Source organism: Rana temporaria, chromosome 5 (genome assembly GCF_905171775.1).
Source record: "Rana temporaria chromosome 5, aRanTem1.1, whole genome shotgun sequence".
NCBI classification, from domain to species: domain Eukaryota; kingdom Metazoa; phylum Chordata; class Amphibia; order Anura; family Ranidae; genus Rana; species Rana temporaria.
This window is the reverse complement of record NC_053493.1, coordinates 286949316-286975924: the sequence shown is the minus strand read 5'-3', so window position 1 is coordinate 286975924 and position 26609 is coordinate 286949316. Positions and strand designations below refer to the sequence as shown.

The window sequence follows — 26609 nt, the reverse complement described above, 5'->3', positions numbered from 1 at the left end:
TCTCTAAAGTACACCTTTTATGCAAAATGCGTTGTCCAGTGCATTTTTTCCCCTCAAAGAAATTGTATATTTTCAGTGGCCAAACTCAAACAGTGAAGATGTGATGTAGGGAGGATCTGGAAATGTTGGTTTGAGCCTAACAAATACGCTGTCAAATTATACCTTTTTTTTTGGCTGGAATTATTCCTGTTATGTGATGGTACCCAGGCTTTCTTGTGCCTACAGATGTATATTTGCAGATGTGAGATCCAAGGCACTGCTGCCTCGGACTGCTAGCCTCATCAGAATTGAGATTTGGTAATGTCACTATTGTTCAGCTCACGGTTTTTCTTTCTGGAGATTTTAATATGTGAAAGCAAAGCCCTACCTCTAAAAGATGGCTGCCCCCACATAGAGACAGTGTAGAACAAAGCATAGCAAAAGCACCAAGTCAGTTACATGGGCACAAATCAATAGGAGTCTTAGGAGTTTTATTCCATATGATGATTCCCATTATCCGGGTATTGTTCCTTAAGGACCAAAATGCACAATGCGAACAAGGGACTGGATGCCAGGGTGACCAGTTTTGCTCCCTGTATCTTTCCCTATATGAATGATGCTTCAAAAATAAAAAATGTACTGAACATTTTCATTATTAAATGATTTTGTAAACTAGTTGTGAGCTTCAATTTAAAGTGATTGTAAACCTCAGACATAAAATATGAACAAAGCATATCACTCTATATTGTGCATTTGTCTCAATTAAGAGCAAGTGTCATTTCTGTCTAGTGCTTCGTTCCTCTGCTATCCACATGAATCACTTCTGACAAGTTTTTCAGACACCAAGAGAAACATTGTGACAGGGGAGGAATGTCCAGTTGATTGCCTCAGCTCTGTTCCTGTGTAAAAGGGGAGGGGGGTGGTCTTGTCCCTTCCCTCCCCTCACCCCCTCCCCTTTCCATCCTGCCTTCCAATCAGCTGTTAAATGTCTCCTCCCTGAGCTCTGCAGAGTGTAGTTTCAGCTCTCCACCCCCTTTTTTCTGACCTCTCAGACGAGCTTTATAAATTCTCAACTTTGAACGGATGTAACGAAGACTGCAGATAAACGGGTACAAATTATGTAGGAGTTGTTGTTTCATCTGTGTATCACCTGAGGCCAGTCACTTGACTGGGTAGATATAAGGATTTACATCCATTTTAAAGACTGGTAACCCCTCATTTCATATTTCTAAGTTCCTGCTGTACCATTTCTTTGTATGATGAAAAAGTATCCTGTTCATTGTTTTGCTTCACTTGTGTGAAATACCTTGTGTCCCTGCCTGTCCCCGTGATTTCCTAATAACAACTGTCCATGCTAGGCATGAAAGTGGTCAGTTTTCTGGCTGTGCTGGGAACTCGGCCTGCTCGCCAATGATCAAACTGGTGCTGACACCCCCCCTCCCACTCAACTGTGAAGCCCAATTTGCTGCTGTTTCTCCTCCCATGGCTCTCTAAGCAGCTGAGAACAGAGGTGATGTGATCACCTATGATTTTTTTTTTTACTGGATACACGTTTTGTCTTTTTTATTTCTCTTTTAAACTGAATAGGTAATTGATCACTTATAGAAAAAAGGGGAAGGGGGTATTGTTTTTTTTATGTATACACATGTTTTTTTTTTCTCTTTTAAACTGAATAGGTAATTTATAAAGTGAGGCTTCACATACACTTATAGATACAGTCAGTGTATGCCCTGGTTATCTCGCAAAGAGGACCAAGGTCATCAGAATTTCCACATTGCCTAGCTTCTACCGTGATTATTTCTGTGCTTTTTAAATTTGTTTTAATTGGCAAAATTATTCAGGCTAAACTATTGCCGGGAAATGTTTTGATTTTCATATCTGCTTCAATGCAAGGATAGTTAAACTGTAGCTAGGTTAAGTATTGTGTGTGTGGTTTTTGGATGCTACCATAGTTGTGGCAGAACAATGCTAGCCGGGGAGGGAGGGAGGGAGGAGAGAGGAGTTGAACTGTTGACAGTGCAGCTGTGACATCCACTTTTTTTTCCAAGGCAGAGCTGGCTCAGCGAGCATGTGTGAGGAACTGCCAGCAGTTGGAGACTTTTGGCACAGGCAGAGCGAGGAGGGAAGATGAGGGGGGTGGCAGCGAGTATCAGACAGTCTTGACTAAAGTAGCGAGGAAAGTGTTTCGACTATGGAATGACGCACATTGTGTCCTGGGCTCGAAATGTGGAGGAATTAAAGCCCCTTTTTTCCAAGTGTCAACCTCTCCCTGTCACAGGGAGCAAGCAGCACAGCAGAAAGCAACGTGTTAATCAGGGGCTGCCATTGTGTTTGCCTCTCGGCTGGTTTCCGAAGCTGCGGAAAGTTGAAGTGGCTTTTTCAAGCAATAGCAGCAAGAAGACACTGGCATATTTTTTTTTTTGCCTGCGTTGTTTTGTAAGCTCGGAATTTGAAGGCGGACGGCTACAGCACTTTGAGATTTGTTCTTTTGCACTTTTTTTTTTTTCTCGTTCTCTGTAAATGTTGCTAAATAGCTGATGGTTCGCTCCAGACAGCCTGAGGATATGAGCCTGCATTTTTTGTTATCTCTTTCCACAACACAACCAGTTTCCTGCCACAGAGCCTCTAGCTCTCCGCTGATGGCAGCTGATAATTGGTAGCTGCAGTCTGCTGTCTGAGCCACGGTAGTTTTGTGCCTTGCACCTGGGACCTGCTGATAGAAAGCGGAAGACGGGGCGAAAAGCTTTGCTGGAAGACACTACTTTCACTTTACAATTCCTCCAGCAAGACTGCTTTTCCAAGTAACGCGGGATGCTCGAAGAATAGGATCTTTTGCATACATGTCACTATCCATAGGACCTGAGTATGTCCAGTGATCATTTCAACACCACAACACTGGATGATGCTGGAATTAAAGACCTTTTTTTGGTAAAAGGTAATTATATTATTTATTTTTTCTTTAACCTATGAATTGGATCTGTTCAACATATATGACTGCTTTCTGTAATTGTGTATACCAGCAAGTCTTGCATGCTGCTTGCTATACTGTATGTATTTGAGTGGCTGTATTGACACATTGGGGGGAGATTTACTAATAATCTGGTGCAGTTGTGCGTAGTAACCAATCGGCTTCTTACCTCAGCTTGTTCAATTGACCCACCACCCAACGGGTAAGGATGCCTGTTGGCTTTTTTTTTTAAAACTCTTGGGCCCCTTTCACGCGGGCACCTCCACTAAGCGAAATCCGCTTGCTCTCTGCTGAGCAGGCGGATGACGGTCCATGTTCACTCCGCTGCACCGACATGGACACAGTCCTGCTTTCCTCTATGGGGCAATCGGAAGGAAACGAACAGGAAGTACCCTGGACGGATGGGCAATAGGACCACCATCCATCTGTTTTTGGCGGCGGGTGTCAGCAGACATGTCCACTGACATCTGCTCCTCCATAGAAGAGACTGGAGGGTCCGATCAGGTTTGCTTGAAAAACTGACAGACCTGTGTGAAAAGGGCCTTAATGAGATCTTGTGGGGGCACAAATAAAATGTGTATTCAAGGCTGGGCAAGGGGTGGGCAGGAGGGGAAGCTGTCCTGGGTGCAATTCCTTCCTTCTATTATGACAGCGGCAGTGATTTTTGACAAGCAAATGATTGCTGGACATAGGATCCCCTTGCACATCATTGGGGGGGGGGGGGGCGCAGTTTGGCATCTTTACCCTGGACACTGGGTGAACTTGCCCCGGCACTGCCTGATCTTGTATTCACTTGGGGGATTCTGATGTATAACAGAATCTGTATTTTCTTCAAAAAGAAAGACGGGTCGTGACCACCTTGTCCACATATGTGGCTATGTATGCCACAAATGATCTTCTTTTTTAAACTGTACTATTTTTGCAACGCAGATTGCTGAAACAAATAAAATCAAAAAACAAACCAGGAAATATACTTTGAAGATAGACTTTAAACTAGTCGTGGAAGTTGCTATTGTACAACAGAGCTGCAGTGTTTCACAATTCAACCACACGCCAAGTGTCACAAGTTATTTAGTGTGCAGTACAACTACAACCGTGGATTGCTTGAATCATCATTGACTTTCTTAAGGCATATAGAGCATCAAGTTATAGTATACACTCGGAGGGCTGGCCTGCTATCATTCAAACTAATGCTTAGAGTGCATTTGAGGTGACAGGAGCTGGAAGAAAGAGTATGGAAAATGAAAACCAAGTCTAAAATGTAAAAAAACGTATGCCAGGACTGACTAAACTTTGTTGCCAAACTGATGTTTACAATGCATTCTCCTATAAAATCTTTGTAGCTTACCCACATCGTATTTGTATGCCATGTTAAAATATTCAAAGTGTTCTAAAGCAGTTTATATGTTAACAGCGGAGAATTCAGGGTTCTAAGTTGTGCTTGGACAGCTTACTAATGGAGTGAATGACATCATCAGCAAGGAACTTTGGGCTGGTTGTTGTGCATTTCTTGCTCAAGTTCATATTATGGGTGAGGTTTAGGCGGAAACTTACCACAAATTTTCCAGACTTCAGACTGCTGGAACGCTTTGATGTTCAATTGCTAATTCAGAGAACGGACGTGCCTGCCTCTTCAGAGAATCCTCCCCCGTGCCTTGGTAAATTTAGATGGAGCGGTAGCTCTTGGCACCTTCATATCTGCCATTCTGTCCCTGTGAACTCTGCATTCTAGGAAAGTCTGAGTGCATTGCACTTTGTGTGTCTGCCCACAGTCAAATGATAGCACTAGTGAAGCATATGCCTTTTTTTTTTTTTTTTCTTGTAAGTCTAGGTGACCAATGTATTTCACTTTAACACCCTAAAGTTTGTTTCTTTTTCGATATGTCATTTCAGTAAGTCAGATTTTTAATGGGGAAGTACGTACATTTGTATGAGGTTTTGTTAGGTGAGAATCTAGTAAAAAGTAGGTCATCAAGCATTGCCACACACAGACTGAGAGAAGTGCTAGTAAACTACTTGGTGCCGGAGTTGGGACAAAATGTTTCATGGTATTTCTGTATTTTGTAGCTGCTGGTTGTTTGAATGACTTATTGGTTGTCTTATATCTATGAGGAACTTTGCTGGCAAGGATCCTATACCTGATCTTTCTGGTCCAATCCCTGCTTTGGATTAACTTTCGTTATCAAGAGTGCAGTAGAATTGACCTTCCCCCTGTAACAGCAGGAGTGCTAGGGCTGGGTAGATGCTGTAGATACTTTGACGGGGGAGAGCTTTCCACTGGAGCCCCAGGGAGGGGTGAGACTCCACTATGAGTCAGTGACAGAAACATCTTCCTGTTGTGGTAGAAGATATAAGAAGCTATATGGTGATGCTGCCAGTAATTGCCTGTGGCCAATATGGTGCTTAAAATTCAAGAATGTGCCAAGGGTTTTCCACAAGCTAGGTTCCAATACAACCATGGTAGAATTACTGTTGGCTACGAACTTAGACCGGTAGGCAGTCTTGACTCAGACTGTTCATATGTTCCATAGATAACAGTGTTTGTATTGGACAAGACTTGTTCTTTCCATGATGTAAGGTTCTTTTTTTGTTACAATTAAAAGTTCTAAATAAACTTGATCTTGGGTAAAGAGCTGTTTTAAGAGCTATGGCCAAATCTTCGCACCCAAATGAATGTTAGAATTCCCAGTTTTATTAATGTTGGACTAAGATGTGGTTCCCTTTTTTGTATTTGAAATTGAACTGTATGCTTAAGCCAAGAGTTTAATAATCGAAGTCTGTGTCTCTGGCTTTATGAAAGGTTCTTTTAAAGGTTTTGTACATTAGTTCATAGCTTGCATTGTCTGTACAGATGTATTAGTCTTATAAATATGACTGTGTTACCTGGGGACAGATAACTTCTGTGTATTCTATTTGTCTAGGAAACGGAGGTGGCAATTATGAAGTTTCATGTGTTACTAAGAAGACAGAAATGTAATGTTATGATTCGTAATGGAAACCTATTTTGCATAAAGGCCCTTTTCTGTTGAGGGAATTTCCAATTGCTTGTAACATGGTTTCAGATGGTTTAAATAAACCAGCTGCTGATATTGTAGCAGCGAACATTTACAGTGACCTTTGTTACACATATTCCACTAGAGGGGCTCTCAATAGCTTCTTGTCTGCAGTCTCGCATGGGTCAGATCTATTCAAATAAATAACTGTATCTGTCTGTTCTCTTCTAGCGTATAATTTAAAGAGGGCTTCCACTTGACTTCTTCCAAGTGCCCCACTAGGAAAGGAACTAGAGGTAAATGGCCCCAACGGGAACATAGCAATAGTTGCCTCCAACTCTTCTATTCTTCAACCAAAAGCCTAGCCATATAAATAAATTGCCTGGAGTTACAGCTTTATATAGAAAATGTAATGCTTCCGATCCCAAAGAGTGTATTGGCTAGTTATGTTAAGTCCATACAAGTATTCTACATTTTTAGGATCACTGTTGTCAGAAATGAGACTTCCCTGCTCTCAAACATATTGGGCTTGGGTAGGGAAAACCTGGGTACTATATGGCATTGACCTCCCTGCTTGCTTTCGTCACGTATATTCTTTTGAGCGGTTTTCACTTCTTCCTTGTGGACCCCTGTATATGAAGAATAAATACCATGGGGGGGGGGGGGGGGTAGGAATTTTAACATGCAGCAGAACCTGGACTTTTAGAGAGTCTGTAAAAATTCTTGCAATGTACATTAATTACTCTGAGTTTTTTCCCCCTTGAACAAACTTTGAAGCGGATTCCTAACACTTGTTGCTGTGAAGAAATTGATGATTGTTTCACCAGATTGCATACTCGTTCTGAATGAGTGATTGATTCTTAATTATTTAGCTGATGCCCTTTGTGTTCTAATGAGGAAAGCTGCAGTGTCTGCATCCCTTTTTAGAAGTGAGTACCGTATTTGCCAGGGTATAAGACGACCCCCTAATTTTCCAGCCAAAATGTTGGTTTTGGGATATACTCACCGTATAAGACTACCCCCTTCCTACTAGTCATGCCTCGCCTCACGGTGCCACCATTACATGCCAGACTATGCCACTACATGCCAGACTATGCCACTACATGCCAGACTGTGCCCCGTTACATGCCAGACTGTGCCCCGTTACATGCCAGACTGTGCCCCGTTACATGCCAGACTGTGCCCCGTTACATGCCAGACTGTGCCCCGTTACATGCCAGACTGTGCCCCATTACATGCCAGACTGTGCCCCAACTTTATCCTAAGACATGCAGAATCGCGGCCGTACATTTTTTAAAAAGCCGCGCCTCCTATGTCTTCTGTTCTGTGATAGGCGGAACATTCAGCTTCCCAGGAGGCACTGTGTTCAGTGTTCGCCTATTATGGAGGCCCTCTCGCCTGAGGACGAGAGGGCCTCCGTGATAGGCGGACACTAAACACAGGACGAGAGGGCCTCCGTGATAGACGGACACTAAACACAGTGTCTCCTGGGAAGCTGAGTGTTCCGCCTATCACGGAACAGAAGACGTAGGAGGCGCGGCTTTTGAAAAAACGTACAGCCGCGATTCTCTGCATGTCTTGGATAAGGTAAGGTTACCGGCGTATAAGACGACCCCCGACTTTTAAGAAGATTTTAAGGGGTTAGAAAGTCGTCTTATACGCCGGAAAATACGGTAACCTATTGGGGGGTTTATCAGCCATGACTAATGTCTGAAACACCTAGGCTGTTTTTACAGCATTGTACATGTTTACGTAATGAAAACATTTTTTGGATGTCATCCTGAGCGCCGACCATCCCTTTTCCAACCTTTCAGGGAGTATCACACCAAAACATACATTTATATTGCAGAGGGTGCCAAAAATTTGACTTTGAACTTTTGTGTAGACTTTTGGAAAAGTCAGTGAGCCAATCACACAAACAGAAAAATACATTTTTATTGCATTGAATTTTACAAAAAACAGTGCTGCAGAATGAAAAGGAAAGTCATTTTTAAGAACATCAATATACATGTTGTGTTGCATTTGTATAGGCTATATTTAGTTTTTAAATTTAATAAGTTACCTATTTAAAGTGGGCTCAGATGTGAGTGTCGTGGTCAAGTGCTCAACCCACACAGAATGAGGAAAATGTGCAAGGAATTCGTTTTTTAATCATTTAGAAAAGTTGTATCCATAGCAAAAATACAATTCAGTGCAGCGTCATTTGTGTATAAACAGTGCATCGTATGGTCATATACAGGGAACAAAGTAGTTAAAGCGGAACTTCAGTAATTTTTTTCATATTTCCATCTATTATATCTTCTGCTCTTGTTGTTTTAACTTTGCATAGTAAAACCTTTTATGTGTGTGTGTGTGTGTGTGTGTGTGTGTGTGTGTGTATATAATATGCAAATTGTTGGGAGGGAAGCTTCAGAATGGCAAAAATGTTCTTATTAAAAATTATGTGAGCAGACTGCAGTTCCTCTGTAAGGTGGTTATAAACCCTCTCCTATACCCAGTAAAGTGAATAACCGATTTCCCTTTCTACACGCTTTGGAAAGTGCAGAAGGTGTTGGAAATCTATCTTCCTCATTCAGCAGTGGGGGAAGTCTGGGCTCATACACTGAGAGCTGATTGGAGGAAAGGCACCCCCTACTGCTGAGGAATGAAGGGACATGCAGAGCTGCAGTGTGCATAGGCAAGCTCTCTGCTAATCTACCTCTAAGCTCCCTCCCCGGCACGAATTTCCAGCTGCTGTTATCTTGCGCGTCGGAGAGCTTGTCAGAAGTCACTCTGCTGACAAGAGAAACGGAGCAGCAGAAAGAAATGCCACTTAAAGCTTTGGGGAGAGATAAGTGAACACTACAGATATGTGCTTAGATCAAATTTCATAAATGGTGTTTTACAACCACTTTAAGATCTGTCTAAGATCGCGTATGAAAATTACGGATTCTGTGGGCTGGAAACATAGGTGTAGTTGTTTGCATCTTGCAACAAGGCCATATGCGGGATCATTTTGAAGTGACATGAGTTTGTGTTTCACGTTATTCCTGACTGTCTAAATTTTCTGAATGGAGTTACATCATTTGTAAATACTGTCCAGACTGTGATTTTACCATTTGGGGAAAACTTACAGACAACAGAAACACATGGGTAACCGTATAGCGTGTTTATTACAATGTCATGCTGCTAGTGGAGTTTTTTTTTTTTTTTTTTTTAATGCAGATGGAATAGTTGTGCCACTTCGCAGCAGCCTCTTCTAAAACAATGTACACTGTTACCCAGCTGTCAGTCATGAATCATGCTTGTGTGGTCTCCTGAGGATACAGCATTTCTGGTATAGTATGTCTGCAAGAGATGCGATGACAGAAATGTATTAAGATCACACATCTATTAATTGATGGCCACTCACCATGAGTGTAATGTTTTCACAGGATAATCACACATCTCAAAATGAGCTGTAACAGTTTTTCTATTACAGTATTGGCACTCTAGTTTTGGGTGGTTCTCTGACACCATTGTATTAAATAGAAAAGCTCAGTGTTCACCCCATGCTGAGCTCTATCCCAGCTCAGCAAGTAAATGAATGAGGATCAGTGTCCATGCCACACATGCATGGAGCAGAGTACACCACTCTCGGTGGTGCTGCATGTATTCTCCTGTGTAACTTTTTCATTCATGATACGGGGTGGCTCCTATTAGCATACCCCCCCCCCCCCAACTTTCACAGATGAGAGTTAAGGACATTGTTCAGCACAAAGTATGGCGGCAGACCACAAAGGATTATTATGCCAAAAAAGATTGGTTAAAACTTTGGATAGTTTAAGTTAACAGATGAAAAAAAAAATAGACTGAGGCATTTAATAAAGTGGAACACTTTAAGCATCAAAAGTAATACTAAACACATACTGTATATACTCCAGTATAAGCCGACCTGAATATAAGCCGAGGCATCTAATTTTACCACAAAAAAATTGGAAAACGTATTGACTCGAGTATAAGCCTAGGGTGTCCATCTGCATGCCTCACTGTGCCCATGTGCCCATGCCTCACTGTGCCCATGACTAGACTTGCGTTTAACATGGGATTATATAGAAGGGGTGCCCGGCCGTAGGTCCCCCAGACGGCAAACTTTGCACACTTGTAGAGGAGAATTATGGCTATATGTGTGGGGTCCAGGGGAGCTAGGGCCGGCTGGTACCAGGTCCCCAAAGTTACCAGAGAAATGACCGTTTAACGTGGGAGTCTATGTAAGGGGTGCCCGACTTTGAAAAGTCAGTGCTCCCCTGGACAACAAACTTTGCACACTTGTAGTAGAAGAGTTGGGCTATATGTGCATTAAGTTTGGGGTTCAGGGGAGCTATGGCCGGCCGGTACCGGGTCCCCAAAGTCCAGGAGATCAGGCGCAAAAAGGTGACTCGAGTATAAGCCAAGGGAGCATTTTCAGCACAAAAAAAATGTGCTGAAAAACTCGGCTTATACTCGAGTATATACGGTACTTTTACATTTACATTGTCTTTTTCTGTATATGGATGATGGCACTGTAAATATTTTTATATATAAAAATAAATCTAAGTACCTTTTTCCAAATTGATGTACAGCTGTCACATGACCCAGCTCTTTACCAGCCTGTCTGCAGGGAAACCTCAGCAGCAGGCGCTTGTAGTCCTCTGCCGTAGGTCACATTTTCAAAATAAAAAAAAGCGTTTGGAATACAGAGTGATAATAAATAATATGGTTAATCGGTCATACAAATATTTATTTGAAATCAAATCTTTATTATTCTTTGGCAATAACATGGTGTGGGTGAATTTCTGCCAAATGCAGGTTGTGACACGCCACTTCAGCCTGTGCCTTAGAATGATAGGGGAGGAGAAGCCACCATAAATCTATATGCAATAGCGCGCCCTCATTGTGTTTTAATGGGTTAGTGTCATTTACCACTGTGTATACACCCACATGTGTGACCTCTATAGTCACATGAGCTGCTCAGATGTGATAGGGAGGAAATTCTCAGTATAGAAATTTACAGAAAACTGAGCATTTGCAGAGCTGCCACCATAGCTGCAAAATCCCTAGCTGAATTGAGGACATGAACCAAAGGTAGAGAGAGCAGTCGGATCAACCAGTTTGGAATACAGAAAAAGAATCTCGTAGTGACTGAGTATGAACAGAATGTAATCGTTTTATGGATATTTTTTTTTTATTTGGGTTTAGTTTTACTATTTTACTTTTACTATTTTAAAATTTTAATAGGGGTCTATCAGACCAATAGGAGGAACAAGAGTGGTTCCTAAAACAAACAATTGGAAGCTTTGTATAGTCCGCATTTTTAAGTTTATTAAACTTACACTTTTGGTTGTTTGGGGAGCAATTATTACTATTTTGATTTATTTTTTTAAATAGGTTAACATAACATGTATTCATGCTTTTGTATAAGCATCTTTGGGGGCATTTAAAGTGGAATTTTAGTCAAAAAATTCTGCTAGATTACTTCAGGCTGGCCCTCTTTGCAAGTATAGCTATGGTAAATCTAAGTGCCGATGTTTAAAATCCAGTAATACACCCAAGGCTGCTCTGCTCACAGCCAAAAGATTTACTGCTGCTCAGGGCTTCAGCAAAATGGCAGCCTCCTGCAAGAAGAAGCAGGAGCCATGCTGGAGACAATTTACATCGCACACTCATTTTGGTAGCATAATTGTTTAAGTGTAAGTTGACCTTAACAGAAAAATCTGTAAGGTGAACTTACACAGGACCCCCTCCTGTGGATTTCCCTCTAGAAATCTTCTGTTTAGTATGACCGACCTTAATAGTGTTGTTAGCCCAGTTAATACTTCCTCTCCTTTTCATAGAGAGGTTGCAAAACCTGTGACCAGAGCAATTATTGTAGTAGCCAGTGCTTATTATCATTTGCTATTATGAGAATCGACATAAATCAATACCCATACGATTCACGCAGGTGATGCTTAAATCGGTTTACCCCAACACTTCATATTCCTATAATGTTGTTCTTTGTATTGCCTCCTTTGTGTGAAATTCCTGGTGATCTTGCTAGTCTTTCTACTTCCCTATTAAAAACGGACTACACTAAGCAGGGGAGCACATCGTGGTCAGTTCTCTAGCTGTGCTGGAAACTCTGCCTACTCTCCTTAAATGATCAGACTTGTCCTGATACCCCCCCCCCCCCCCCGCTGCACAGCCAATCGCTGGCAAACTCAGTGTGCTGCTGCTTCTCCTCCTCCCCAGCTCTAATGCAGCTGAGAACAGAGGAAATGTGATCATTTAAAAAAAAAAAGGGAAAACTATTTTTTTTTTATCTATACACAAATATTTTGACGTTCATTTCTATTTTAAACTGATTGGGTTGTTTTACAAGGTGGTCGTTTATAATCACTTTAAATTGGTCAAATGCCGCTATCTGCTTTGTAAAGTTCAGTGCAGTGTCCTATCTCCCAGGTAATGGCTAAAGACTTTACCTTTTAGATTACTGGCCTTGTCTCTGCTGGTAATCTAGCTGGACATTGTATAAAGGGGTTTATTTCAGAGAATACAGAATATGAAGCTTGTTATGTCCTGGTTTCCTTCTTTCATAGGTTAATTCATTTGTCCTCATCTAGACTGGGTGACCTGCTTTGCTCTCTTGTTTGCTATAATTTCCTAATCGGATCTGGCAGTATATTGTAGTATTTCTTCATAGCGAGTCTCTTTCTAGTCAAGTAGTGCTCAGAGAAATGTGTATAAACCCAGACTTTGATTGCTCTGTGAAGCAGAAACTTCCTGGTGGTGTTTTTTGGTCGGCTTTTTGTTTGCAGAGCTTTTGCTGGTATTAGACTCTAGTTTTCTTCTTTCTGCTTGCCATTGATTCAGTCTCAGTCATATGCTTTGGGCCAGTTCATTTGTATTCACTGATGAATTTGCTGTTCTGGGTCTAAATATTTCTTCCTGCAGGGTGTGTGCTGGTGAGTCCTAAAGATCCACTTTTCTGATTAGGTGAATAAAAGTTGGTTGTCATTCAGCAGACCTAAAGCAGCGATAATGGCAACTACGTATGTTCAAAGTCAGTTGGCTGTATTCCTTTATCATTGATCTAGGCAAAAGGTATTGTGATCCCTTGCCAGCCCGAACCCCAATAAATTATTGGAAGTATTTCGATTATTTGTTTTGTGGGTTTGAAAAAGAAGAGATGACAATATCCTCACATGTAGTGTGCATGTGGATATTATAAGGTAAAAAGAGGGTGCCACGTCCTGGTATAAATGATAAAGAAGAGAACTAAGGGCTAGTTTTTGGACTTTTTAGGCACGATTTGGTTGGTCAGAATATATGTATGCAAGAAAAGATTTTCTTTAAAAAATAGATTGTTTATTTAGATATAAAATATCGTAGTAAGTAGAACAAAATAAAAAAGAAAAAAGAAAAAGTATTGCCGTTTCCAGCACAAAAAAACTATCTAAAAGGCTAACTAGGCAAGCCTATCCATAAACACTGACAGGAATATGTACATAAAGTATAACAATGTATCAACAATAAAGTTTAAAACACTTCCAAAGAGATTTGGAATAAAGTGCATAAATGTGATTAGTAGTCCTGTCGCGTTGTGGAAATGCAGGCAAAGATATGTCTGCGGTGGTTTGGCTTGCTGCGTTGGTGGACTCGACCGGTTTCGCGCTTTAACAGCGCTTCCTCACGGAGTCAGCAGTGTAGTTTTAACTATAAGACAACATTGAACAATAACATACAAAAAAATTTGAATGAAATAAAAAACAGTATATCAATTTAAATAATAACGCTGATAAAGCAGTAAAATATGCACAAAAATATATACACGGGCAAGTGGAGGTAGAAGGGGAAGTTAAGGAAAAAAGGGGGGGAGAGAGGGGGGAGAGGGGGGAGGAGAAGGAGGAGGGGGGGGGGGGGAAAGGGAGGGGGGGAGTGAGGAAAGATTAGGGAAAGGGAGGGGGGGGGAGGGGGGGGGAAAAACATGAGAGGGTAGGGACAGGGAGAAGGAATGGAAAAAGGGAAAAAGCATAAAGTCCTGATAAGTACATACAACCCTAGAGCATTTCCTCAATGATGCAGTGGGAGCGAGGGTGCGTGTGTATATAGAGTATAGAATAGTCATGAGGAGGATAGTGAGATAAAGCAACTGATATAAATACTTACAGATAGTATTGATTGATAGGGGGGTCGATACATACATTTTCTGGCAAAAATAAAAAACAAGAAACAGACTGTGTCCGGGCTGCTGGACGTTGTAAGGGGTATAGGGGAACGGCCCAAGTAAAATAGAAAGTAACAGTCTGAGGAATAAAAAATATACAGTGAATATAATATAGAGCTGGTATAGAAAAACAACAAAATAATGAGAACATCCTACCTTCAGTGAAGGAGGGCAGAGCTTGAGGAGAAAGAAAAAGGGGAGAGGGTGACCACTATCTCCCAACAGTCCTCAATAAATGCTGCACTTCCTGGTAGCAGAAGTGAGTAACCAGAGCTGGGTGCCGGCTGATAGCCAGTAATTAAGGCAATGATAAGCCTGGTATAACAAGGAGAAAAGAACCACATGTAACCTATTAGTTACAGGGAACGCAATAGAGATAAAAGCAGGGAGTAGTGGGGAAGGGCATACCTGGTTCGATGAATGCGATGGCAAATCTCCTCCACGAGTCTCCCGAGAGACTGCAGCGATCGGGTCTCGTGTGCAGGGGTTTAAATAAGAACTCGCTCAGTGCGGAGAGGACGTAACGCACAGAGATGCGTATGACGTCATCCGCAGCAGCCGCGCGTCTCCTCATCACGTGTGCGCGCCGCAGAAACAAACAGCGCGGCGCCACACATGAGAGGCATCGCTCCAGGATGGAGAGTTCCATCTAGTGGTGCGAATACAGATCTCCTAGAATAGATCTGTGATGCGCGGCCAGCCACTGCATCGAAGGGGGGGGGGGAGGAAAAAATCTCAAAGGGAGGAATGAACCATTACAGGACTGGGAAAAATATTAATAAGGAACTGACATGATGTGGATAGGGCATGGAGAAAGGGGAAAACACAGCATAGAAAATTGCCCGTGTGTATATAATACTAAGTACTAATTGCAATATCAATGGTTATTAAAAAATAGCATGTAAAATTCATTGATCGTTGGAGATTCCTTGAATAGATGGAATAGTGTGAGAAATAGTGGGGGGAGAGGGGAGGGGGGGGAAAAGAAACACAGAGAAAAAGGGAAAAAAAGGGGGAAACGAAGAAAAGACTCCAGAAGGTAAAAGAGCAGAGATAGTTAAAGTTTGGTGAACAGCAAAACAATTTAAGCCCATTGATAACATGCCATCAGAGTTACAATAGAATTCTGCATAGTAGTCTCAGTATACATGTAAATAGATACGACACATGAGCCAAATATAGATATATATAGATTGGTATTTTTATGCATATATGGATAGATGGAACTTGCAAAAAATATAGTGTAAGCATAAAGTTGCATATCATCTCATAAAGAATTTTTATTGACAAAGTAATGGTTAGGATATATATCTCTAGGAATTTGCCCCGATGTGGCCATTGCTAATTTATAATATTAGATAGTATTTCTGATGTCAAAAGAAGAGGGAAGTGGGATATCACTTTTAACACAGGAAGTAAATAAAAAAATGTTTTATAAAAAAGGTTTGTACGACTGTGCCTCGTTAAGGCCGGGGGCATAGAGGGCGTTGAGGCGCTCTATCCATAGAGTTTCTCTTTGCAATACCAACTTATCCCAATTACCTCCTCGATCATTTTTAGGGATCACAGCGAGAGCAATAAAGGAAACTACCTTATTGCTGAAGCTGTGATATAGGTCTAGGTGTCGACTCACAGAAGTCACCATTTTACCCTTATCAGAATTATTATTATTCTGATAAGGGTAAAATGGTGACTTCTGTGAGTCGACACCTAGACCTATATCACAGCTTCAGCAATAAGGTAGTTTCCTTTATTGCTCTCGCTGTGATCCCTAAAAATGATCGAGGAGGTAATTGGGATAAGTTGGTATTGCAAAGAGAAACTCTATGGATAGAGCGCCTCAACGCCCTCTATGCCCCCGGCCTTAACGAGGCACAGTCGTACAAACCTTTTTTATAAAACATTTTTTTATTTACTTCCTGTGTTAAAAGTGATATCCCACTTCCCTCTTCTTTTGACATCAGAAATACTATCTAATATTATAAATTAGCAATGGCCACATCGGGGCAAATTCCTAGAGATATATATCCTAACCATTACTTTGTCAATAAAAATTCTTTATGAGATGATATGCAACTTTATGCTTACACTATATTTTTTGCAAGTTCCATCTATCCATATATGCATAAAAATACCAATCTATATATATCTATATTTGGCTCATGTGTCGTATCTATTTACATGTATACTGAGACTACTATGCAGAATTCTATTGTAACTCTGATGGCATGTTATCAATGGGCTTAAATTGTTTTGCTGTTCACCAAACTTTAACTATCTCTGCTCTTTTACCTTCTGGAGTCTTTTCTTCGTTTCCCCCTTTTTTTCCCTTTTTCTCTGTGTTTCTTTTCCCCCCCCTCCCCTCTCCCCCCACTATTTCTCACACTATTCCATCTATTCAAGGAATCTCCAACGATCAATGAATTTTACATGCTATTTTTTAATAACCATTGATATTGCAATTAGTACTTAGTATTATATACACACGGGCAATTTTCTATGCTGTGTTTTCCCCTTTCTCCATGCCCTATCCACATCATGTCAGTTCCTTATTAATATTTTTCCCAGTCCTGTAATGGTTCATTCCTCCCTTTGAGATTTTTTCCTCCCCCCCCCCCCCTTCGATGCAGTGGCTGGCCGCGCATCACAGATCTATTCTAGGAGATCTGTATTCGCACCACTAGATGGAACTCTCCATCCTGGAGCGATGCCTCTCATGTGTGGCGCCGCGCTGTTTGTTTCTGCGGCGCGCACACGTGATGAGGAGACGCGCGGCTGCTGCGGATGACGTCATACGCATCTCTGTGCGTTACGTCCTCTCCGCACTGAGCGAGTTCTTATTTAAACCCCTGCACACGAGACCCGATCGCTGCAGTCTCTCGGGAGACTCGTGGAGGAGATTTGCCATCGCATTCATCGAACCAGGTATGCCCTTCCCCACTACTCCCTGCTTTTATCTCTATTGCGTTCCCTGTAACTAATAGGTTACATGTGGTTCTTTTCTCCTTGTTATACCAGGCTTATCATTGCCTTAATTACTGGCTATCAGCCGGCACCCAGCTCTGGTTACTCACTTCTGCTACCAGGAAGTGCAGCATTTATTGAGGACTGTTGGGAGATAGTGGTCACCCTCTCCCCTTTTTCTTTCTCCTCAAGCTCTGCCCTCCTTCACTGAAGGTAGGATGTTCTCCTTATTATTTTGTTGTTTTTCTATACCAGCTCTATATTATATTCACTGTATATTTTTTATTCCTCAGACTGTTACTTTCTATTTTACTTGGGCCGTTCCCCTATACCCCTTACAACGTCCAGCAGCCCGGACACAGTCTGTTTCTTGTTTTTTATTTTTGCCAGAAAATTTATGTATCGACCCCCCTATCAATCAATACTATCTGTAAGTATTTATATCAGTTGCTTTATCTCACTATCCTCCTCATGACTATTCTATACTCTATATACACACGCACCCTCGCTCCCACTGCATCATTGAGGAAATGCTCTAGGGTTGTATGTACTTATCAGGACTTTATGCTTTTTCCCTTTTTCCATTCCTTCTCCCTGTCCCTACCCTCTCATGTTTCCCCCCCCCCCTCCCCCCCCCCTCCCTTTCCCTAATCTTTCCTCACTCTCCACCTCCCTTTCCCCCCCCCCCCCCCTCCTCCTTCTCCTCCCCCCCTCTCCCCCCTCTCTCCCCCCCCCCCCTTTTTTCCTTAACTTCCCCTTCTACCTCCACTTGCCCGTGTATATATTTTTGTGCATATTTTACTGCTTTATCAGCGTTATTATTTAAATTGATATACTGTTTTTTATTTCATTCAAATTTTTTTGTATGTTATTGTTCAATGTTGTCTTATAGTTAAAACTACACTGCTGACTCCGTGAGGAAGCGCTGTTAAAGCGCGAAACCGGTCGAGTCCACCAACGCAGCAAGCCAAACCACCGCAGACATATCTTTGCCTGCATTTCCACAACGCGACAGGACTACTAATCACATTTATGCACTTTATTCCAAATCTCTTTGGAAGTGTTTTAAACTTTATTGTTGATACATTGTTATACTTTATGTACATATTCCTGTCAGTGTTTATGGATAGGCTTGCCTAGTTAGCCTTTTAGATAGTTTTTTTGTGCTGGAAACGGCAATACTTTTTCTTTTTTCTTTTTTATTTTGTTCTACTTACTACGATATTTTATATCTAAATAAACAATCTATTTTTTAAAGAAAATCTTTTCTTGCATACATATATTCTGACCAACCAAATCGTGCCTAAAAAGTCCAAAAACTAGCCCTTAGTTCTCTTCTTTATCATGTTTTGTGGGTTTATTTTTTTGCTATTGAAGGACTAGGCCAGGGGTGCCCAACCAGTGGCCCGGGGGCCACATGTGGCCCACGGAGCCCTCTGATGTGGGTGGCCCACGACCTCCTGCTCTCGGATGGAATAAAATAGAATACTGTTATTAAAGGTACGTTTTTATTATTAAAATCACAGTGTGTGTATATATGGGCATATCTGTTCTGCAGTGGTTACTGGGCTGCTTTCAAACTGATCCACAGGTACAGAGAAGTGCATAGAATTCTATTACCTGCGAGTTTGGTGTGCTGAGAGTAGAGTGGGCGCTATAGAGCCGAGTGGGCTGCCATCCACTTACTCCACTCATTGTGGCCCACGACCGGTTACCAAGTCGCTTAAGTGGCCCTTTCTCTTCAAAAGGTTGGGCACCACTGGACTAGGCAGTTCAAATTGCTTGTGATAATTGTGACATTTTCTATACTCAGTGAGCACTGTCTGGGCCCATCCTTACCTGCTAGGTGCAGGGGTAGCGTGCATGTGCGTGTCTGTATAAAAAAAGTGTGTGTATGTGTGTATATATTATACATATATATATATATATATATATATATATATATATATATATATATATATATATATATATATATATATATATATATACACACACACATTATATATATATATATATATATATATATATATATATATATATATATAAATAATTACAAGGTGTGTCAAACGATGAGACTGTTTAAATAACTCACTTTTTTATGTATTACAAATAGGGTCAGTAGTCAGCGGATCGCACCATCTGCTACGCCTACTAATCACTCGCAGGTCGTTCAGAATACGGCCGCGCGACTTGTGACTGGGAAAAAAACATGGGAATCAATTTCCCCCTCACTGAGAAGCCTTCACTGGCTACCGGTGAAAGACAGAATCACTTTCAAAGCACTCTGTCTAACGCATAAATGTATTTGGGGAAATGCCCCCCCGATACCTATGCGAAAAAATAAAAGACCCCAATCGCGTTCTGCGATCCTCCAACCAAAATTTACTCCAAATCCCCAAAACCAGATACAAGTCCAAAAGAGAAAGAAGATTTGCTGTCCAAGGCCCTTGACTTTGGAACACTTTACCAACCTCCATTCGGTTGGCCTTTAGGAGAAAGATCAAAACCCACCTCTTTTGAGCTCAAAGAAGAAGTGCTCAAACAAGCGCTATATAAGTTTTTCACTCACTCACTAATGCTTGTCTCCTTCAATATATTCCCCATTTGCACAAATACATTGCTGCAGTCTTGGTTTCCACTGGTCGAAGGCACAGAGAAAAAATATTTCTGTCGGCTGTTTCAACACATCCGCTGTGTTTTTCTTTACAGCATCAACTGTTCCTTTTTTTTTTAAGCACTGATTTAACTTTTGGGAATTCATTTTTGCGCGCACGACACAGGCCGTCATACCCATAAGCTGTAGTAAGCATTTCAAAATATTCTGTTGGTGTTTTGTGCAATTTAAAAAAAAAAATTCAAATGGACACGTTTAACTTTTGAACTTAGCATTTTTTTTTCGGCACACTACAGAAAACGCAACCAAACTAAATGGCGACTCACAATCAACTAAACGGTATAGTGTTGCTGCTTGTCATGGAGGTTCAACCCGCATGCGGTTATAACTGGTTCTGACTGCTTTGTTTACAAGGTGGGATCACAATCTCGTTATTTAATACACACCTATTAAATGGACACGTTTAACTTTTGAACTTTTTGAAAAAAAAAATTGTACGATCTGAAAATCGCGAATCTGCGTTCATCAATCTTCTACTAACAAAATTAGCAGAAGGGACCCAAAGGGTGGTGCTTGAGACATTAACTTCCTCTTTATACTCTCATAGTACGTTGCTAAGTTTGCGTTTATCAAACGACAATTTGCGTACAATTAGTATGCAAGACAAGATCCTGCACATGCCCTTTTGATGACAAAAATCAGAAACTCGGTCATCCAACAATCGTACCGTGTGTACGAGACTTAATAAAACTGGTAGTTGGGTTTATTTTGAGATAAAGGATTATCCACTTATTTCTAAATGGATCATGTTGTCTATTATAGGCAAGAAGTATAAATCTCTGGTTTTGAATACTTTTGAATAACTTCTGGGGCAGGTGTAAGGTCTCATGTTTTCATGATTTAACAGGCAAGCAGTCATAAAATCTAGTTTATTCCTCAAGCAAGTCCTGTTTACACCTGTGTGATTTGTCACGCTTTGGCTGTTGCGTGACTGTGCACGACGCAAGGAATCCCATTATTGTCTGTGGGACCCATATACAACAAAAAACACATGAAAAATGCTCTAAAATGCATTTTCAAAAGCACGAAAAACACATGTAAATTCAGATGCACAAATGTTCACCTAGCCTAAGTAGTCATATGCACTCTTGGTGCCTGTTATATGAAAGGTTGTGTTAATGGTAAAATATCTTGGTTTTAATAACATTTATTTAGCTTTTTCATTTCTTAAAAAAAAAAGAATGATTGTGTGATTGCCACATCTTTCTTTTTCAGTTAATAAGCCATTATATTTAATGTGTAAACCCTTTCACTGAAGAACAATTGTTAAGCCGCATTAATGCAAATGTAGCACGTCCAATGCCCACACAAACTTCTTACATGTGATGTGCCCAGGAATCAGTAGTAAGGTGTGGGCAAATTCAGTGAGATGTATTAGCCCTTTAAAATGTTTCCTTTTACACACTGGAGTGCATCAAGTTTTCCTATTTTAGTAGAACAAAATTTTACTATACTTAACAGTCAAGGAAGCTTTCATTTTTTTTCATTCAGCCAGTAGCCTGAATAGAGAAAAATAAACCTCCCATATGGAGAACCCCCCCCCCTATCCAGGACTGTGTATTCTGACAGCAAGACTTGGTGCTGTCAGAATAAACAAAGGTTTTCCAACTTGTTCATTTGACAGAAGTTGATCTAGCAAGCAACTTCTGTCAAACAGGGAAATCCACACACTGATTGACATTTTGGCCAGTTCAGCAGGGTATTTCGATCTATCTGTTGCCAGCTTTAACCCTGGTACAACACTAATAGTATAAACTGGCGGCTCCCGTCGGAGCCACTGCACTAACGATCTGACATTGGTACATCAGCTGCATTCTGAGCCGCTGCCTGAACAATCCGGCTATGTAAAGCGATCTCCCATGCTGGGCTGTTGTGTTCTGGCAGGGGGACTGTGGAGGACTGTGTTTACCTGCATAGGGATGCACAGTTGTTCCGTTAATCCCCGTGCAGGTAGTCCCATTGATGCCTATTGAGACGCAGTGGCTGCACGGACATAGCCACTGCTCCCAGTCTGATATGCATGTTGGCACATGCAGATGTGTGTCCCCAAACTTGCGCAGCGTGTGCATGCAGATGCTGCATTCCAATTGACTTCAATGGAACTGCCTGGATGGGGATGCAGGGAATACCTATGTATTTCTGTACAGTTACACCTGGCCTTTCCGGGCACGTTGTGTGAATCAGGCCTAACCGTTATAATTCAGGCATGCCTTGAATGTAACGCTTTAAGGAAGTCATTATATCGGTGGGTTTAGTGCTGCTTTAAGTGCCATAAAGAGGGCATTAAAAGTCAACTTGAGGTTCCTTGCCAGTGCTGCTTCTTCATGTTTTGTAGTGGAAAGGTAGAGTGTATCCGTCTCATCCTATCGCAGAAGCATTCACCAATCCTTCATAGCATTGCCAGCTAAGTGATGAGCTTTAGGGAGCAGTAAAACTGGCATCTCAGAAGCTCCTTTATAGTCACACCTAGGAGAGTGCTTGGTAAACCAGTGGAACCCGATGGGTGATGTGGGCATTCTTTACATTCAGGAATTTATCTTCAAAGCACTGTACCTACATACCATCTCTAGTATATAACTGTATTTTAGATTTCTGAAATATTTCTCATTTCGAAAACAATATCCATGCTGCTGGAGTTTTCTCTTGGCTCTTTACACAGCCTGAAGGTTTTTTTTTTTTTCATCGGTTCCTGCTTACATAGATTTTTTTTATTTAGACCATTTTGTCTTTGAATGGGCATAGAAATATAGTGGCTGACCCGATTTGCCGAAGGTACAGGCTATGGTGCTGTGATCATGGCTTTTCTACTTGGTAAGCCATTACCATGCAGCAAGTGAAATCTGAACTTCTTTTTTGGTTGCTAGTTTCAGGTCCGTAATGTGCTATCTGGGTTCAGCAGCTAGACCTGCATGTGTTCAAATACTTGTATTTTGCTTTGCCTAGTATTTCCTTTGTTGCAGTCTTTTCTCTGTTGTAAAATGGTATGTTCTATTTCCTACGTGTGTGTGTGTGTGTGTGTGTGTATGCATGTGTGTGTATGCATGTGTGTGTGTGTGTGTGTGTGTGTATGTATGTATGCATGTGTGTGTGTATGTATGTATGTATATGTATGCATGTATGTGTATATATATATTATATTAAAAATATCTTGAAGCACAGGCAGTGTATGGTTGAAGACTTGTGCTACAAATGTTATGGGAATGTTATTGGGTGTATCCATGATGGTAAAGATTTTTAAATGTACATTGGAAGCATTTGCTGTATTGAATATAATGTAAGTAGTATGTATAGCCAAAAATGATTTTTAATTTTAGTGTAGGAAAGAATTGGAACCCCATTTAGGTTTTCATTGCTGCCTTTGTCCCCTCTAGGGAGAGTCGCCATCTATGTTTGTCCCAGTGACCATTGTCAATGGGAAACATAGTGATGGGAATATAATATGCTATCATTGGGGGGATGAGGGGAAGTTTTGGAACCTTTTTTAGTGAAAGCTGTCTGAGAAGGGATTTCATCTCTTCTTTTGCTTCTTCAGGACAAAATGTTAAGAGAAATCTTCAAATGTGAAATTAAAAAACGACTGGCAAAGCATTTAAGCCACCCCTAGATTTGGCTATATGTACACTTCCCAGTGACTTTAAATTACATAATTTGGAAAGCTCAATAATGTTGTCTTTTTCTTTCTTTCAGCTGAATTGGAGTTTGTCCAGATCATTATCATAATCGTGGTCATAACTGTAATGGTGGTTGTCATTGTCTGCCTTTTGAATCATTATAAACTGTCTACGTGGTCCATCATTAACAGACAAAGCCAAAGTAGAAGACAGGAAGAAGCCCTACAGCCGGTGAGTTGTAGACCTCTCTGCTATTTGATGGTGTATAGCATTAGGAGATCATGAGAAACATCCATAAAGAATCATCATTCTAAAGTGGAAAAAAAAGTTAAGTTTGAAGATGTTAAAGTCAACTTTTACTAGTTAACAGTCTGGGAAAATAACAGATGGAATCCTGGTTGATTTGGTACCCGGTTCAATCTTTATGCCCCAGTTCGAAAACATCAGTCCAATCAAGGTGAATTCCAATTTATTTACATTCCATTGAGGTGTGTGCATATTTTTTTTGTAAAGAATACTTGTGTCACAAGTATAACATGGAGTCCTTACCTGAATAGTCGAGTATAAATATGTTTTTACATTCATCCTTCCACTGTGTTTGGCTGTGATTTGGATTCAGACAGTTAAAAGGGTAAAGGACAGTTTCCTCTTGACAGTGCACTTCTACAACAGCTCTTGGCATTGAGGTTCCACTTTGCGTTTTGTGATAGGAGGCATGTGTCTGGCATGACCCAGACAGCTGACTGAACATTGCGCCTTTGCTCTGTAGGCTGGGTGAAAGGCGTAGCTGCAGGAGGCAGTCACTTCTCATTAGGATAGGCAGTAGACAGGATTTTCTGGTGCTCCAGGGAAGCCATTCTAGTGGAAGTCCTTTGTATTTATAAATTTCATTTATTTATTTATATTCACCAGTCATTTCAGGACAAGAATTTGTCCTCCATTTACAGCAGCAGTAAACAAGCTGAAATAACAAAACGCATATTTGGAGCTCAACCATAACTATTCAATGCTTTTATTCTACATATGTCAAATGGTTGTGTGGTTTTTTTTTTTTTGTATTTTTACAATGTGCACATCATTTTGGAAATTTTTGATTTTCATATGCAATTGGTTCACAAGCATCAGATTTTCCAGCAGACTGTAAAAAATATTCCCACCACCAGCCCATTGTTCCGTTTTATCTGGAGAGGAGTTGTTACGGCCACATTCACCTGTGGGTTGATTTATGAAAAATAAATGTTGGGCCTTAATGGCTTTGAGGTTTGGTCAGATGTCTAGCATGTAATTCTCCATCCCAGTCCATTCCTGTTCTTGATTAGGTTAACTATGGCTTCCTTAGGCCGGGTTCACACTGCTATGACATACGCTCCAACTATGGGAGCATGTTGCATAACGTGTGTAAACCAATGGTTCCCCTTTAAGAGCCATTTTAACTGGTCTGACACAAGTCCGACTTTGAAAAAGGTTCCTGCACTACTTTGGTCCGACTTTGGTTCTACTTCAGCCCATTGAATATCATTGAAATCGGATCCTTGTCCGAACTATCCTACTTGTGACATCCGACATGGTGTGGTTACAGTAGCAGGAAAAACTATTTGTCACACTGGGATTGGTTTGATTGGTCAAAAGACAAGTCAGACTATCTCAAAGTTGGCACAAAATCCTATCTTGTTCATATAAGTTAGATGGAAGTAGGACCGATGTCGCAGGGCAATGTAGGAAGACAGTCACACAACAGTCGTGTCGTACCAGTGTGAATCTGACCTTATACAGAAGGCTTATTGAAATTAGTAATTTATTATAGAAAACTCATATTAAGTATAGTTTTGGAGGGTGCCTTTGTTGAACTTTTTTTGTTTTTTTAAAGTTAGTTTATTGACCTAATTTTGATAACTGACCTGAAACAACCATGCAGCCACTCAAGTCAAAACGCCTTATCTGCATATTTGTTCCTAATCGGTGTGTTAAATGTATTGAAGGCGCTGGCTCCAATGACAGCCAGGTAATCGTATTTACAATAGAGGTTAGCCATGACAAAATACATGTTTCTCTTAGTACCGAATTAATTATCCTTCAAGAAATGATGACCACAAGCTTTTATTAGAAGTAAACCTCCAGCAGCTTCAAATAGGCTCATTTACATAATAACCTCTGAGGGAATGTTTATTTTAATACTACAAAAATCTCTTTAGTATAAACGCTTCAAATGAAAATGTGTTGTTAATGTAAGACACCTTAAAGGGGTTGTAAAGGTTTGTTTTTTATTTTCCAAATAGGTTCCTTTTAAGTTAGTGCATTGTTGGTTCTCTTACCTTTTCCTTCAATTTCCCTTCTAAATGTTTTTTTTTTTTCCTTTGAATTTCTCATTTCCTGTTCCTCCTCAGTAAGCTGTTCTGGCTGACTAACCCCCAACCAGAACAGCTCAGATTATGGGGGCAAGCTCACTGAGGAGAAACAGGAACTGAGAAATTCAGACAAAGAAAAAAAAACATTTAGAAGGGAAATCGAAAGGAAAAGTTTAGTGAACCAACAATGCACTAGCTTAAAGATACCTATTTAGAAAATAAAAAACAAACCTTTAATTCTATTTCATCCACCATGATTAACCAGATAATACACAAAATCTACCCATTGCAAAAAATAAATTAAAAAAACGCCAGTGTTCTAGATTTATCAGGGGAAGAATAAAACAAGTCAACCTAAAGTACTCTTTATAATTATCAAATTGATACCAGCATTAATTTAGTGTACATGATATTACTATCTATTTATACCCAAATGTTACTCTTGGCTACAGCTACATCCTAATAGACTGGTTTGGCAGGTCCCTTGATGTAGATAACTATTTTATGCTAAGGTATCTGCACTGGGGACCTTCTCCAGCAACACTGTTTCTGCATAGCTGATACCTGATTGGGCCTGAATTTTACACAGCCATAGGCGTTCCCGTGTATATAAACAGATGTAATGGTAAAATACACAGAATGCCATTGATGAACCACTTTGAAAATGCTAGGTGCTCAGCTCTTTTAGGCCCCTTTCACACTGGGGCGGGAGGTGCAGTGGCGGTATAGCCAGTGCTGTGGAGTCGAGGAGTCGGAGGAGATTTTGGGTATCTGGAGTCAGAGTCGGCAACCAATGCACCGACTCCTACTAAATTTAGATTGGAATTAAAAAAGCAAGTTTAAATGTCCCAATTCACAAAAAGTTATAATTAATG

The 26609-nt window shown here is 40.8% G+C and overlaps 1 protein-coding gene across 2 annotated transcripts in view; it reads left to right on the top strand.

Annotated features, from left to right (window-relative positions):
- The window catches only part of LDLRAD4 (low density lipoprotein receptor class A domain containing 4), a 415207-nt gene that overhangs the window by 370287 nt on the left and 18311 nt on the right, over window positions 1-26609 (top strand). The window contains exons 1-2 of one of the 2 annotated variants that reach the window (XM_040353921.1): window positions 2028-2914; window positions 23466-23620. In XM_040353921.1, coding sequence (XP_040209855.1) covers window positions 2845-2914; window positions 23466-23620 — 225 coding nt within the window. In that variant the 5' untranslated portion in view covers window positions 2028-2844. Of the gene's footprint in view, window positions 1-2027; window positions 2915-23465; window positions 23621-26609 lie in introns of those variants that run through there. The other variant, XM_040353920.1, reaches the window with a different exon arrangement.